This window comes from Protopterus annectens, chromosome 5.part1, assembly GCF_019279795.1.
Source record: "Protopterus annectens isolate FY-2018-M chromosome 5.part1, PAN1.0, whole genome shotgun sequence".
NCBI classification, from domain to species: domain Eukaryota; kingdom Metazoa; phylum Chordata; order Ceratodontiformes; family Protopteridae; genus Protopterus; species Protopterus annectens.
In genome coordinates, this window is record NC_056736.1 from 627,817,883 (window position 1) to 627,834,929 (window position 17,047).

Sequence of the window (17,047 nt, forward strand, 5' to 3'; positions counted from 1 at the left end):
CAAGCCTAGCCAACAGTGATGTAGCTTCCGCCACCCCGTATTATATAGTTGCGCCTCTCTAGTAGTGACACATGTGGGACCCCATTATTTAGTAAACTATACTTCTGTCTAGTAGTGACACTGAGGTGACTCCCGGGGTAAACTTACGATCTCCCATCCATGCATCGAGATTTTTCTTGAAAAGTGCCAATGAAGGGCTCTGTCTCACATGAACTGGGATTTTGTTCCAGAGTACGGGTAACCTCTGTGTTATGAATCTATCCCTCCAGCATGTCTTATTCATATTTGTGCAGAGGTTGAAATCTTTAGCTCGCGTGGTTCTGGTGGATTTGGATTTTTTGAGATGGAGCATGTCCATCAGTTCTTGGTTGGACATGGCCCTATATGTTAGGCACAAATCACCTCTGAGCAGGCGGTATGCTACTGAATAGAGCTGGAGTTTCTTTAATCTAGCTAGATAAGGCACATGTTTGAGACCCATGATCCTCTTGGTGAGGTACTTCTGGGGTCTTTCCAGTTGTTGCATGTGCCGGGTGAGATACATCCCAAATGGAGCATTATATTCAATCATGGGCCTGACAAGGGAGTAATATAGAGGTGCAATGACCTCCTTTGATCTGGATGAGAATCCCTTCATGATGAGATGGGCAAGGTAGAATGTCTTTCTGACCACTTTGGCAACATGGTTGTCAAAGAAGAGGTCACTATTGACTTGAGTCCCCAGGTCCCTGATTACTTCTTCCGTACTCAGTGGGTTATTGTCTATGTGATAATTTGTGGGTACTTTGTTTTTCCCAAAGGGGATGACTATACCTTTTTTGGCGTTAAGTTTGAGGCCATGATTCCGGCACCAGCTGTCCGTTTCCGTGAGACCTTTCTGTAGGATGTGTGTGTCAGCAGGTGAATCAACTATGGCACCCAGTTTGCAGTCATCTGCAAACTTTGTCAGCCATAATCCTCCCATATTTGCTTTCACATCTGAGAAGTAAATGCCGAATAAGAGTGGTCCTAAGACTGAGCCCTGTGGGACACCACTCGTGACTGGTTTTGAGTCTGACATGGCTCCAGCAATTTTGACCTTATGGGTTCTGTTTTTTAGCCAGTTTGCTACCCATCTTGTGACATATGGATTTACATTTAGGCTGCTGAGCTTGTTTATGATGCCAGAGTGTGGTATCGTGTCAAAGGCTTTAGCCAAGTCCAAGTAGGCAGTGTGGACAGCCTTGCCCTCGTCGATGGCACTAGTGACTGTCTCGAAGAAGTCAACCAGGTTTAAGAGGCAGGATCTGCCTTTTACAAAACCGAACTGGGTGGGATCAAGGGTCTGCAGATCCCCAATGTCGCCATTTATGAGTTCCATGATGATTCTTTCCATAGCCTTGCAGACCAGGCTGGTCAGACTTATGGGGCGGTAGTTACCAGGGTCAGTAGAATTTCCCCCTTTGTGGAGTGGGACCACTGTTGCTGTGCGCCAGTGTTCAGGTACATATCCTGTAGTGAGGCTAAGATTGAATAGCGTTCTTAGGTGCGGGTTTAGTTCATCTTGAAGTTCATGTAACATGCAACCGGGGATACCATCGGGTCCCATAGATGCTGTGTTTTTTGCTTTGTTGAGTGCTGATTTCACCTGTATGTCTGAGATGACAGGTAGGTTACATTCAGCAGGGATAATTACTTCATCTTTAGGGGGTGAGGGAGGGGAGAAATTTGCACTGAACCTATCTGCCAGAATATTGGCAATGTCGGTAGGGTCAGTGAATTCTTTGTCGTTGTGTACCAACTCAGAGCATATCTGAGAATTTCCTCCCAAGGTTCTGACATAATTGAAGAAGGCCTTGTGATTGTCTTTGGTATCCTTGGCAATCTTTCTCTCAAAGTTGGCTTTAGATGTTTTTATGAGAGAACGTAGTTTTTTACTTGTGCTGATCAGGAAGCCTTTCCCTTGTGGGATTTGGCTTTGTCCTGCAGTAGCTTCCTTCTTTTGTTGTACAGTTTGTTTATAGCCGGGGTCCACCAAACCAGGCGTTTTCCCTTGGTGGAGAGGGTCTTGGTTTTAGTTGGGATTGCTTGATCCATGCATTCTTGGAGATGTCCGTAGAAGGCTTTTGTGTAGGATTCAGCATTTTGGGATGTGGTTTCCATTAACCCAGTAGGCTTAAAGGATATCATTTCTGACTTAAGGAGCATAAAGTCAGCTTTTGAAAAATTTTTCACTGTAGTCTTTTGTTCTGGGGGTGGGGGTGGGATATGTACATCCAACGTGATCAGTTTATGGTCAGGTTCATAGGTTCATACTAGGCTATCTGCCCTAGGGCATTTATAAGCCTAGCCAGAGTATGTTTGGCTTTCGCCACCCATTTTAAATTAATTTTGCTATGCCCTTTTTCGAGGTTAGTATACTGTGCCTCTGTCTAACAGTGACACAGAAGTGATACCCGGGGTAAACCTATGATCTCCCATCCACTCATCAAGATTCCTCTTGAAGAGAGTCAATGAGGGACTCTGCCTAACCTGGACTGGGATTTTATTCCATAGTGAAGGGAGCCTCTGGGTTATGAATCTGTCCCTCCAGCATGTCCTATTTATTTCAGTGCTGAGGTTCAAGTCTCTCGAGCGTGTAGCTCGATGGGATTTGGATTTTTTGAGGTGCAGCATGTCCCTTAATTCCGGGTTGGACATGGCCTTATACGTCAGGCACAGGTCACCTCTGAGCAGGCGGTATGCCACTGAGTAGAGCTGGAGTTTCTTTAACCGGGTAGCATATGGCATCTGTTTGAGCCCTTTGATCCTCTTGGTCAGATCTTACTAGTGAGGGGTTTATATCCGGTGCGGAGCATTTGGACCCCATGTTTGTGATAATCAGGTCAAGTATATTATCTCTCCTCATAGGAGAAGTGACCAGTTGCTCCATAGCATTTGAGTTAATGAATTCCAGGAATCTTTGGGCTAGGGTGTTAGGGCTAGAATAGCGGGCCCAGTCTATGTTGGGGTAGTTGAAGTCACCCAATATGATGGTGTTTGGTGTGACATTCATATCCTCCAGTGTTTTCAGGAATGCTTGATGGGATTCCTGGGATTGGGAGGGTGTTCTATAACATGCGACCAGTTGTATGGCAGTTTTGCCTATGGTGAGTAAAACTTGTATGGTTTCTGATGCTTCATGGGTAGCCACCAATTGAGAGGTGTAGGTGTCCTTTATGAAAATGGACACTCCCCCTCCCTTTGTGGTTCGGCCTGGAACTTGAGGCCGAAAAGCATGATATGAGGTATAGCCTGGTAGCGCTGGAGTGCTCTCAGGAGCCTTGAACCAGGTTTCAGTTACTGCACAGACATCGATGTTCTCCATACTTAAGTGCTTCGAGTGCCTGCATCTTGATATTTAGACTTCTGGCGTTGAGCAGCATTACCCTTAATTTTTTTCCATTTTTGTTTTTTACGGAGGTTGATTTGTCTTTTGAGCATTGCCTAAAAAAGGCACTATGGGGTTGGCAAGAGCCTTGGCCAGTATCCAGAAGCCCAGTGGTGACAGGTGCAAGCCATCCCTTGCGAAGCAACGCGGCTTGTCCAGCATGTCATCCCAGGCTGACAGACATTGGGTCCCCCTAGAATGACACCAGTGATTAAGCCAATTGTTAAAACTGATCATTTTGTCTTTGTACTGAAGCATCATTCTTGGTGAAGGCAGGATGCTGCTCAGGGTCAGGGTCATACCAGTCTGGGCTACATAATCGGAGAGCTCCTCAATGTCTGTTTTCATGTAGTCCAGGGAAGTACGTCTCAGGTCATTCACACCAGCATGGACAATGACTGCATCATACTTGTACTTGCTTTGGAGTGACCTGAGTGCGTGTGTAATGTGGCGGATCCTAGCTCCCGATAGGCAGCTCACCATTACCCTCTCCTTATTCAGCCTGGTAAGTGGAACGTCGGTGTGTCTGACTATAGAGTCACCTATTACTAATGTCTCTGGCATAGTGTTTTGCCTTAGGGGCTGTGATTGTGTGACACACCTGTTGCTTGAGGTATGTGTTGTAGGTGTTACATTAAAGTATGTTGTGAACAGAACACAGGATTAACTTGTATTTAAATAAGAAATAATAAGACCTTTGACTCATCTACCTCAGCATTTACCATTCCATACAGCACTGACGTATTTAGATACATTAATATAGTTAAATTAAATTGTGAATCTTATTTTTCTGGTGAAGTTATAGAAAAGTGGTGGGTGATGCCCTGATGATTGTAATTTAGTAAAGGGAAAACATAAAAAATATTTTGGAGAGTAAGCCCACCAATAGATGCACTAGCTTAGGGCAAGGAAAAAAAGAGAATGTGGATTTTGCAAATTGTGTAGATATATAGTTTACCTTGCTAATTTTAATTCCTGTAAAACATTTTACGTGGAGGAAGACTAACAAGAAACTAAAAGACAGAATTAGAGAACCTTTATGAAATTAAGAAAAGTAAGTCTTCAAATGCTCTTTTTAGACACAGTTCTGGGTGTTCATATTTTAAAAAGTTTATATTTTCTGTTATTGAGTTACAGTCTCTGATTTTATGGGTGATATTGATACACTGTTAGAATTTAAGGAATTCATTTGGCAATTAAGGATGAACACCTCTGTCAACACCGGAATCAATGATTCCTTAACACTTAGTGTGTTAAAGAGAAGGGCTACTTTAGTGTAGCTTGAATTTAATGTTATTTCTTAATACTTAAATTTTATAACATGCTGTTTGTCTTTTCGGCTTTTCCCGGTTAGGGGTCGCCACAGCGGAACTCTGGTCCTCTAATGATTGGCAGTAGCATTTTTTATGGTGCCAAGTAGCTAGCCTGATGCCCAACCTTCAGCGAAGGCACACCCATTCACGCATGTCTTTCAAACGCCATTCGACCGTGGGGAGGACATGCAGACTCCACACAGAAGGCACTCCAGCAGAGAACTGAACAGGAGAACCTCTTGCTGTGAGGCAACAATGCTACCGCTGCACCACCACGACTATCCATTTTATTCACCAATTTATTCATTTATTATGAACATCGCAACAAAGTTAATTGTTTTAATATTTAACATTTGTCAATTTTATCTGTTGCATTACTTATGATTATTCATGATATGGTAATATGTACATTTTGATTGGTCAGTTTGGTGTATTTAAGAGTGGAGCAATGGGTGACACTCTGATGAAGTCTTGTGATTATCAGGATGAAAGCGCTAAGTTATTTATTATATTTATTATTACATTTTTTTTATGTCTCTAACTGCGGTGGTGGTGCTGCGGTAGCATTGTCGCCTCATAGCAAGACGTTGTCCCATTCGATTTTCAGCTAGAGCATCTTCTGTGTGGAGGCATACGTGAATAGGGCATGCCTTCGTTGAAGGTTGTGCGTCAGGGCTGGTAACCCGATACATAAAAATCCACTACCAATCATTAGCGGACCGGAGTTCCACTGTGGCGACCCCTAACTAGGAAAAACCGAAAGACACAAACATTTTTTTTTTTTATGTCTGATAAATTTATTTAGTCAATAAAGTTTGCGGTGGGGTACCCTGGCTGGCTTCCTTGTTGTTTTACTTCATCTCTATCTTCAACTGCTCTGCCTTTACTGCTCAGGTTTCCATGCCATACAGCAGTACTGGTCACACTACTGTTTTGCACACTTCACAGCTTCGTTGGAATCCTTCTGCCATATACTACACCTAACACTCTGTGCCAGTTGGCTGCATCCCCTCTGATTCTAGCTTTGACCTCCTCATTCAGACTTCTCTTCTCCTCAACCACACCACCCAAACATTACCCTGTTCCACTATTGTCCCTTCTATCTACATTCTCACCTTCTTCTGAACTCCATTTGCTGCCATTGCAACTGTCTTACCCATACTCAGTTTCATTCCATGTGTCTTCAGCAAAATTAGAGGAATGGAATGTTCAACTGAAGTTCTTGCTCAGAGTCTGACTGTAATGCCACATTTTCTGCATACAGCAACTTTGCTGAGCTATCCCCTCTGACCCACTTGCTAATGTGGTCCATCATCAGTATGAACAGCAGTGGGATCAGAGCTGCACCCTAATGTACATCCACACCCTGTGGGAACCCCTCTGAAAGACTAAACATGTTTCGTACTTGAGTCATTGGGTCCTATCAAAGGGAGGCAAATTCTACATCTGTTCTCTTTATCATGCAGGAGAGGGAATAATTTGATAACAACATTGCTTAAGGGAACCCAGAAAATGGATCCTTCTGCCACACTAGGACTCTGTATACATATCCACATCTTGACTATGACTGTTGACACTTAGATTAATGTGGAACCATCACCTGAACTGGTTCCACTGTTCATAGGAAAAGATCCTTTGTAGCAAGTAAAATGACATTCCCACAGTAAATGCTCATCTCCTTCACAGCCTTGAGATATTTATTAGTCTCACAACTAAACAGCAGCAGCAACCCCAAAGAAGGGATATCCATAAATGTGGCTCTGATGTACCTGGCAAAATGCATCAGTTGTAACCAGGAGAGGTGTGGCATGGCTGCAGTGGAGCATGTTGTGTACCTCACTGCATCTACTGTGCTGTCTACCACTTTCACCAGGAGTTGGTTAATTCTGAATGCTGTTCTTATCTACGCTTTGTTTCTTCTAAGAGTTGGACACAGCCTCCATATGATCAGTAACCCTGTAGAGAAAAAGTTCCACTTATTATCACATGCATGGAGTAAAGTCGGCATCCTCATAGCCAAGGTGGGATCTGAATACCTGCTTCAATAAGCAGTCTACAGTCTTCAACTCCAAGTCTAAAATTTGGACTGCCTAGGCCTGAGGTGAAGAATTACTCTTTAGTTCTGCACTGCCACAACTGGGTCAGGGCAAGGTTTCTTCCACCAACAATTAGACTTCATGGGAGCCTCCACCATGGCTGCCACCATATCTACTATGTTACTAAAGGGGACACTGGTGGGTGGGATAAGCCAGGCTGTCTAGTCTACTGTGGGACACACCCACTTTAAACATCTCTATGGAAAGAGATGAGCCTCCATTCTCTCTCTCTCATGGGGAGGAAGAGGAACCGCTTTCTCATCATTGCTGCTGGATATTCAAGATTCCCACTGTGGAGATGGAATCACGACAGCTCACTCTCAATTAACTCATCAAAACAGCAATCAGTGAGATTCAGCTCTACAAGAATCATGGAAATAAAATGTTTCTACTAAGGGTCGTTCCTCCTTAAACTCCCTCCAATAGGGGTGAGCTTCACTCCCCCCACATACCCTTTACTTAATGAAAACAGTCTCTAAGGTAACACTAATGTGGGGGAAAGTGGCTGAATCTTGATGGATTTACATTGAACTAAACAGCTTCCCCAAGAGACTTGTCAGTTTTAATGTTTCTTCTTAGGTAGTGACTGTATAACAGAAAATGCCATCTGTCTCTCCTGCTCAGCCAAGTTCTACCTTCACATTGTCAAGTGACCTTAAGTTGCTGGACTGCAAATGGACTGTGAACAGCCTGGAGTCCCAGTACCAAGTGCTTGTCTCACCTGTGAACCTGCTTTACTGAACGTGGGTAGCTACATGCCTGCACTGGGGCTGTAGACAGAATTGTCTGGGTCATTTTGGGGAAAAGCCTCCGTGAAGGATACTCAACCTACTGCCTCTGAACATGAGGGAAGGTCTGGTCCCACTGGAAAGTCTTGTATGCAGGGAGAAAGATAAATCTAGCATGTGGGACACAGAAGGGGCTTGTACTGGGCAGCAAAATGTTAGATATGACATAGGATCCTTTGTTAGAATCCGAACATGACTAGACAACCTTGGAGAATGCAATGCCAGAATCCCATGCAGCCGATCCAATGTAGGTCTGAAATCAGCAGGCCCAACACTTGCATCCCATGAGTCAATGCAACTCATATCATGGCAAAAGCCTGACCTACTAGTGAAGGCTTATTTAGTTGGAGTTTTACCTGAGGAGCCAGAAATAAATGCGTGACACTGGTGAATATCCCTGTTGGCTGGAGCCTAAGTGGCAACTGCGTACAGTTTAGTTATATGAGGAACTCTACTGGAGAGAGACAAAACAAATGTCATACCTTATATCTGCCCCTACACTGGGGGAAATGCCAAACTTGCGCAGGTCTTAAAACCTCACCAGCTAGTGAGGACTTAGTGGATGATATTAGCATCATTTGATTCCACACCTGGGCATACTTCAGCTGAATTGGAAACCTTGTGACTAGGAAAAGGAATATCAGTTGAAGGGAACTTCCATCAGTTTGCGCCAGAGCTGATGTCTGGTGAGCAAGTTTACTCCCAAGTGTCCAGTAGTTCTTAGTTGATGTTTTAACTTCTTACTTCTCTGCACTCCCCTTTCTCTTTAATTCTTATTTCCTCCTCTTCTACTGTTTTTTTTTTTTAACTTCTTTTTTTTTTTAACTTCTTAGGTACAACTAGATCCCACTGAGGTTTCATTGGTGGACTGATAGCTCTATTTCTTTTCTCCAAAAACATGTTCAAATATTCTTCACCCCTCTAACAAGGTGGGCTCGTCAATGCCTAAACACACTCCACAGTCATAACAGTCAGGGTCTCCACAGCACAAACAGACCAGGGGTCATTTACCATTAGGAGATTATACATTACATAGATAAATACAGACATACATATTTTTTTTCATGGCAACTTTTGCTCAGATTAGAAGCCAGGATAGTTTGGTTCAGATACTGGACCCTCTATCAAATTAGTCTTTATAAAAAAGAAGAACTGCAAAGCAAGACAGTACAGCCAGAACTGAGTTTAGTCTAGCAAGCCAGGTTTAGCTCAGGGGAATAGGAAAGGAGTCTGTAGGAAGAAAAACCTTCTAGGCATCAGACTAGCATGGCAACATTGAGTCCAATGTGTCCTGCAGCAAGAGTATATCACACCAAGATATGGTAGCTTCCAGATGGATGTTTGTTTATTTGACTGAACATTTACTAGGAAAGTCTGACAGGAACTGTATGCCCATTTTCAGTGGAGGTCCCAGGTGAGAAGCTCCAGTAACAGATGTATTAATACGATACATAAAAGATTTTCTATAACTGTTACAAAATTTAAAAAGCAGGTAACCCTGGACAATCAAAAATGGATAGTAGGTAAAGAATGTTACAAAGTTCAAAAAAGTTTTGATAAGTTTGTAAAGTGGTACTTTGTTATCAAAAAGGTTAGTGCCCAGACGGGGCTGGATATGTATAGTAGTTTAACATAGTGACAAGCTATAATTATGCAACTTTTTATTCATTTATATTTGTCATCTGGGGTAGTGCACCAATGACCTACATGAACCTTTTGCAGGCTCAGCCCAGGAACACTGTCTGCTTAGGCGACTTGCTGAATTACAAAGAAGGCAAATTGGGGAGGGGAAAAACTCAGGACAACAGGATGCCGCTTGTTAACAGCCTTAACCCTCACAGATGTGAGTAGTTTAATGAAGAAAGATAAGAAAAACTTGAAAGAATGAACAGAAAGTTATCCAAGTTAGCTAAGCTAGCATCAGTAGAGTTGTTACTAAATTTTCATTGTTTTCTTTTTTTCAAATGTTTGTATTAGAATTATAAATGAATAATAAAATTTCATAAATGAGAATTACATATATAGATAAAAGGCTGTAAACAATACCAAACAAACAAAAAAACTATCATAACCAACTATTTACAGGGTGTCTACAATTTAAAATAAAAGCACAACAACTAGTTTAATGTCCTTTTATTCAGTAGTCTCTTGAGTTTCATCCAGAAATTAGGTGAAGAATTTTGTCTAGTGTTCTTTCTTTAATTGTTAGGCTTTCCAGATGACAAGTCTCCGTTGCAATGTTATAAAACTCTTTCACTGTTGGACAAGTACTGCGTCTCTAGTTTTATCATCACTTTTCTTGCAATTGTTAGAAGGGACAAAGAAGGGAATAATCAACTTTCTTAACAAATAAAGGAATTGGTGTATTAAACAAAATGAATGAATTATTTAAACAAAAATTATCATTAAAAAGAGAGTGTGTAAGAAAGAATTAACATTATTCCAAAAGGGTTTAATTACACTGCATTCACTTATCATATGTTGCCAGTTAGCACATCTCCAACAGCCAACCTTTTCCCCCAGACATCAGCTCTATTTTGTGCGGTGTAATAAAAGCTTTATGCATAGATTTCCATGAAAATAACTTCCATCTTAATGACCTTGTGGTTTAAAAAGAGGATGCAAGTATCATTTTTTTCTCAACTTCACTTGCAAAATGATTATTTATAGTTATAAAATAACTCCAATAGTCATCTTTACAAAAATCAGATTTAATTTTAATAATTTTATACATTCTAGACAATCCTTCTTGGGAGGATTTTGATGGACTGATAGTATCAGAAAATCTATAAATTTTGGGATCTCCTTTTTGATTGAAACTTGCATCACAGATAATCTTTCTATACCATAACTACAATTTTGTAGACCTATCCACATTTTATTATTTAAGTTAAATTTACTTAATATACAATCAAGGGAATATTTGTTTTCCTTCTCCATTAATTGAAATCAATATATTAATTGTTTTTTCTTAAATTTAAATGTAATATTTTTTGTATGCAACAGGAAAGATTAAGTAGATCCATGCCTTGTACTCAGGTTCCCTATATACTATATTTTAAAGTCGGAAATTATCATTGCAATACAGGTTAAATTTATTGTGGTGTTTTGATATCCTACTATATACTCTTAATAACCAGGGAATCGTATTATTAATTATTATATTATAATAATTGTAGTTTTGACTATTTTTCATAATTATATATTCTTGTACAGCTTTCCGCTTGTCATTATAGTTTTATTAGTCCACAAAATGACAGTTTTTTATAACAGCTGATGTGGAATAGGATTCTAAATCTGGTAAACCTATTCCTCCATTGGATCAACTGCATTGAGATCAACTGCATTGATGGTGAATTAGTGCTAATCTAGATCTGTTAGAATGCCAAAGAAATTTTAAGTATTAAGTTATAAAAATCTCTTGTATGCTGCTTAGGGATGGGAAGTGCTACAGACTGAATCATGTATAATATTTTAGAAAGTATTAACATTTTAATAAGTGAAAATCTTTCTTCTAATGTAAAAAAAATATTCCAGTTAAGTTTGTTTAATATTTTCTAAAGTTTTACAGTAATTTATATTAATTATATCTTTAATGTTTTTGGTTAAAGTTATTCCTAAATATTTTATTTTGTCATCACTAACTATATATTTACAATTCTGTTGTAGTAGTTAATAGAATTAATAAATAAGATTTTTTGTCATTGTTTTTCTTGAGATTTTTCCAAGTGAAAAGGTAGAAGAGGTTTAAACATGATTTTTATGGGATCAATGGCGTGTGTGTGTGTGTGTGTGTGTGTGTGTGTGTGTGTGTGTGTGTGTGTGTGTGTGTGTGTGTGTGAAAACCAGCATGTGTGTGAAATGACACCTTCATCAAAATGTTCATAACCAGATGCACAAGTAGCATATCTGACAAAATGGACAATTCTTAAGCATTAATTGCTAGGTATTCAACACTAACAATCCTTAAGAACTAAATAATGTTTCAGAGAATGAGAAAAATCTTCATTTACTTTGGTGAGCTATCATAATGTTTTGAAATACCAAGGTTTTTCATGAAGAGGAATGGTCACTGTACTTACATTTTGGTGATCATGAGTGTCCACACTGAGGGTTGTCACTTAATCAGATGAAATGTCACTAGCCCCACCTGAGATACACAAACTGAATGGTGCATGAAAAAAGTCCCTTCTGTGCTGAATATGGACGGGCTTTGCCCCCTACTGAAAAATATGGATTCACTATGAAAGCTGTGAATTAGACCACATGCAAACATACTGCCCAAAGCAAACTCACCTAACACACATCAATCAGTATGTTTGAAAAATATCAGTTAAGACCTGCAGGGAGCTAGCCTCTTGCACTCCACCCCCATATGGGACATTTCAACCCAAGCTCCTCCCATTACTTATATAGATTTAGGTACACACACACACATACACACACACACACACACACGATTCATATTGCTTAGCATTGGTGAAAAGACAAAACGCATATTAAGGGTGAAACAAGAGTTGCACAACTGCAATCGTATAGTACAGCCAAAACAATGTTAAAGCATTCCAGGAGTTGTCACGTCAGGATATTTACCTCATGTGCTAGGTTTACAGGGGATTTACATTCAAGTAAATGTAGATCTCCCCAAGAAATATTGTTTTTCTAGTATTTACTTTATTTTCAGTGAATTGATCATTATTTGTTTGGAAGCAGATCTCCAGGTTTACTATACATTATTTCAAAACAATTTGTATTCACTGTGGAGATGTTCTACCAAGTGGTGTATTCTCAGTATGAGGAATGTATTGACCAGCAATGCAGTCCAGAGAGTAGAATTTGAAAAAATGTGATAATGCCTCAAGAGAATTTTAAAAAATAACAATGAGGGATATACAAATAACCATAAGACTTAAGTAACAAACCTTTGTTGGACTTTAGAAGCTAGTGTGGTACTGAACCCCAAGCAGCATGGCTTCACAATAGCAAGGTCGTCAGACAACTCTTACAAAATATTTTGATATGACAACCCGGGTAGATAACAGCAAGGGGCTGTAGACATGGCCTGCTTAGATTTAAGCAAGACATTTAGCATACAAAGTCAAAAAATGTTAGTGAACAAATGCAAGCCTTGGAGGGGGTCATAAGGTGGTAGTAAAACTAAACCAGTGGCCACACAAAAAAGGAAACAGAATGCACTCAAATGAAAGCATAGTCATCAGGAAAGTACTGACTGAATCAATGTAAAAATACTAAATATGCTAAGGCCAATGACTTTTCCAAAGTCTTGGAAACTTTTTACTCCTAAAAGTGTGATAGAAACCCAAGGTTGCTTGCCTGAATCAGCTTCATCAGCTTCTTTTGGCACTGCCTCTAAATGCTGACTTTTCAGTTTTGAGACCCATTTCAATTTTCAAACCATTACATGGTAAGAGCAACAATTAGAAAGCAGGTTAACGTAATGCATATGGACTATACCACAAATCCCTAAAAGCATGCAACTTGTTTTTGCCCCTTTTATGCATGCATGCACGCGCGTACATTTAGCTCTTGTCAACTTCCTGCTCTCTGGAAAATTGTGATGGGTCGTCTTCTTCCAAACAATTCCTCCCCTACTAACACAAATGCCTACAGACATGTCTCTACTCTCCATCTGTGTCAAAATTACTTGAAATCGGTATCCTCTAAATCAAAACATATGGAAACCTATGGCCTTGCAGGTGAGCACAACTGTGACTTTGCTGAATATATACTGTGTGTGAAGTTTAAAGTGAATGGGCCTGAGCTCCAGTGATTTATGTCATGAGTACAACGGTGATAACTTCTTGACAACTTGGTTAGGACTAGGGATCTGCACTTTGTGATATGGTCACCATCCTGACCATATCAGTGCTCTGTGATATGGTCAAGATGGTGAGAATTAGAATAAAAATATCTGCACTCCAACAACTGCAAATGAAACAATGGGCAGGATGGTGATACACTACACTCTCTCTACTCCAATTTAGCTACACATGACACATGTACACAGACAGGCATGCGCGGGTGCACACACACACACACACACACACACACACACACACACACACTCTATTTGTTTTGAGATACTAGGAAGAATGGACCACAGGTAGCTATTTTCACCATAACAGGAAAAACAGTGGTACCATAGTAAACGGTGACTTAGCAACAAAGGATTGCCATTTCCAGATACATGAAACTGAAAATACCTATGCATACAATGCAATACATATGTTTCACCAAACACAGCATAAGCTAGCCTTGCAATCCCAATTAATTTTAGGGGTAGCAGTAGTATATAACTATCCAGTGGAGTTAGGAGTCCAATTAAAACTGTAGGTTTTCAAAACACTCCATCTGATCTACCAGAACGCCATGCTGTGGCTGAAACAAGAAATACTTTTTTCTCCTATGGACACATGGTGAATTTGTCCTACCAGTCAGAATATCTACCCTGACTGTTCTGAATGGTGCAATAGAAGAGTCAATATGACGAGCCACAGCCTGCAAGGGTACAGCTCCTAAGCGAAGTAACACATACAGACTGGTTAGTCAGACCTACTATAGTTCTTTAAAATTGCACAAGACAAAAAAAAACAACAGTATTAGTAAATTGTTAAACAGAAATTTGCAAATATGACTATGAATGTAAATGAATTTGGTTTGACTGATAAAGCACAAGTGTACTGTCATCACTGTCTGTTGTTCTACACACTTTTGTCAATTCCTTTGCTCAAGAATCAAGGGAAATATTTGCAAACTATTCTAATTCATTTAAAACTGATAAGAACAAAATATTTTACATCAACATGAATTTCCTGAAAAACAAATAAGTAAGAAACCGTGTGTGATAATGGTATTGCTGTATTGACTGTATGCATTATCGGTGATTTACAAGAAAATCAAAAATTTACGAGGAACATGGCAAGGTTATAAGGCAAAATAAGGGGCAGTTTGAGACCTATAGTTCTACAGCGAGGGGGATGCTGTGCCACCACCACGTCAGAAAACCGACAGTAAGTCGGGCGGTCACTCTAGAAACCCGCACCACCAGTTACTTGAAGTCAGCAAAGAACTTCACAACAGCTCTGGAGAAGTTAAACAGAAACTATACTATTATTTACATAAATCACTACATATTTCATGTTTTCCCTTATCTACTCAGGAAGGGTTAAATGTTCACTCACTGTGGAAAAATACAACCCCCCCCAAACACTACTAAAATGGTAAACAGCACATGCTCACTATAGTTATCGTAAGTACATTCTTTGGCTTTATATTCACTGATGTGTACAACAATCAATACAAAAAATATTCCAACAAGTTCCGGTACCTCTTTAAGAAGCTGCTAACAGTGAAGCGTTGAGTCTGCACCCAAATCTCCCCTTCACAACACACGTTGTAGCCACCACCGTGATGATGGTTGACAGTGATGCTGTACCCCTCCGGAGAGAAGTACTCTTTCTGCTGCTGCAGGAACTGTAGGACAGGTAACACTGCTAACTCACAGTTACATGTAGTTAGTGTCCCTAAATCCGCCGAAGAAGCGGAGGAAATACTTGTAATAATGTGAGAAGTCTGACGATCACCACTTATTGCTCTACTGACCGACATATTTTGTTAGTATACTGTAAAAATGTAAAAGAAAAGCAGAAAGCACTTTAGTAGTACAAAACTTCAACACATCTAACGAGTGTCCCAGATTCTTGCCGACATACTAGTACTAAAAAGATTTAAGATCTCGTATAACAGGCACCCCTCCTTGAACTTGGTAACGGTAACATTTTTTTAACAGAGCCCGTCCCTTCCGAAGGCGGGACACTACGAGTAACGTAGTTTGCTTCGGTGATATTTTAATACGGATGATGCTTGACTAAATTTAGCCAAAACACTTTTTTTATTGGGCCTGTGTAAGGTGACAGGGGGAGGGTGACGGTAGAATTCTGATCGTATTTTACTTATGTCGTAATTTTCGGCACACCTTAAATTTGGAGTAAACCGCTATTATTTGTTAAGTTTGCGCAATACAAACTACGAGGATTTTTTTTTTTGCGTTTACAACGTTATGTCATGATGCTGCATTTAAAAGGACGTGCAAGTTTCTTCGAAAGTTGCTTTGTATATTTACTAAATTAGTTTGCTTTCAGTTTTTACATATTGCAGCATTTTGAGGCCCGAAATAGAAGATCTATAGACAGTTAAACCTAAAGAAAGAAATACTGTTTAATGATGTACACAGGTAGAGCTGTGGTTGTGAAGGGGAGGCTTCTCTCCCGGCAGTGATGTAAACAATTTTGGAATTCCCGAAGGTCTTAAAACTTGTCGTGTGTTTCTAATTTAAGTTTCATAGCTTCTTATCTGGGTAAATTTGCCAGTTTTTTTAGCGTTTGTGGGTGTGTACATGCATGCTCTGCAGTTAACTGAAATACTGTAACTTATTTACTGTGTAAAGCCCAAAGTGTCGTTTGTTTAAAAGTACTGGAAAAGATGAGGAACGGCGAAGTATGCATAATAATGGCAGAGGTAGGAGTGGTCTGTTTAGTTGGACAAATCAACGGCACATTGGCAGCAACTTCAACGTTAGTTCTGTTATCTATGTGCACTTCAGATCCTCATAGAGATGTAGTTTATGGAAGTGGTACACGTAGAAGCTTCGTTTCTTTCAGTATCTTGTTGATCGACAATGGCAGAAAAACGGTACTAAATCCAATGCGTTTATGGACAGCTTCGTCTTCCAGATACAAGTAATTTGCAGTACTTGGAAGAGGGTTATTGCCACCTGCCCCTCTTTATGTAGTTTTGTCTTGCGAAAAACTAAAGTAATGGCAAATGCCCTGTGACTTCAAGACAAAAAAATAATAGCGCCCCTCTTTAGGTAGTTTTGTCTTGCGAAAAACTAAAGTAATGGCAAATGCCCTGTGACTTCAAGCATAGCTCTCAACTGTCCATCTCCAAAATGAGGAACACTAGCCCTCGTAATGTGGAACAAATGGGCAAAATGTGGAACACATACTAATGGCTTACTAACAACTTCAACTAGGAAGGTCATAGGATGGTTAAAATATGCTGGTTTTACTTATAAAGAAGATATTTTAATGAATTTATATAATTAATTTCTATTTACCATGGATTTCACTTAAAAAAAATCCTAACACTGAATGTGTGACAGAGTCTTTCAATGTGGAACTTTGAGGAACTTCAAGGATCATGAACTTTTTAAGACCCCAAATGAGGTACGTTCCTCGTAATGAGGTACTCTTGAGAGGTATGACTTCAAGACACAAAATTTATGTAGCTATTATTTTTTTATCTGAAACATCTGTATAATAAACAACCATGGGTGCAGCAAGCACATTTCATTTTGTACTAACAAGGTCTTGGTGCTACCCCATTTGGACACCTACCACTTAAAAGTGGGCACCTCTC

At 39.9% G+C, this 17,047-nt stretch overlaps 1 protein-coding gene across 1 annotated transcript in view; it reads right to left on the reverse strand.

Moving 5' to 3' along the window:
* The window catches only part of MEDAG (mesenteric estrogen dependent adipogenesis), a 557,632-nt gene extending 541,789 nt beyond the window's left edge, over window positions 1–15,843 (reverse strand). The window contains exon 1 of the mRNA XM_044073243.1: window positions 14,955–15,843. Within this exon, the coding sequence (XP_043929178.1) occupies window positions 14,955–15,235 (281 nt within the window). The 5' untranslated portion in view covers window positions 15,236–15,843. The remainder of the gene's footprint in view (window positions 1–14,954) is intronic.
* Between the last annotated feature and the right edge of the window lie 1,204 nt (window positions 15,844–17,047).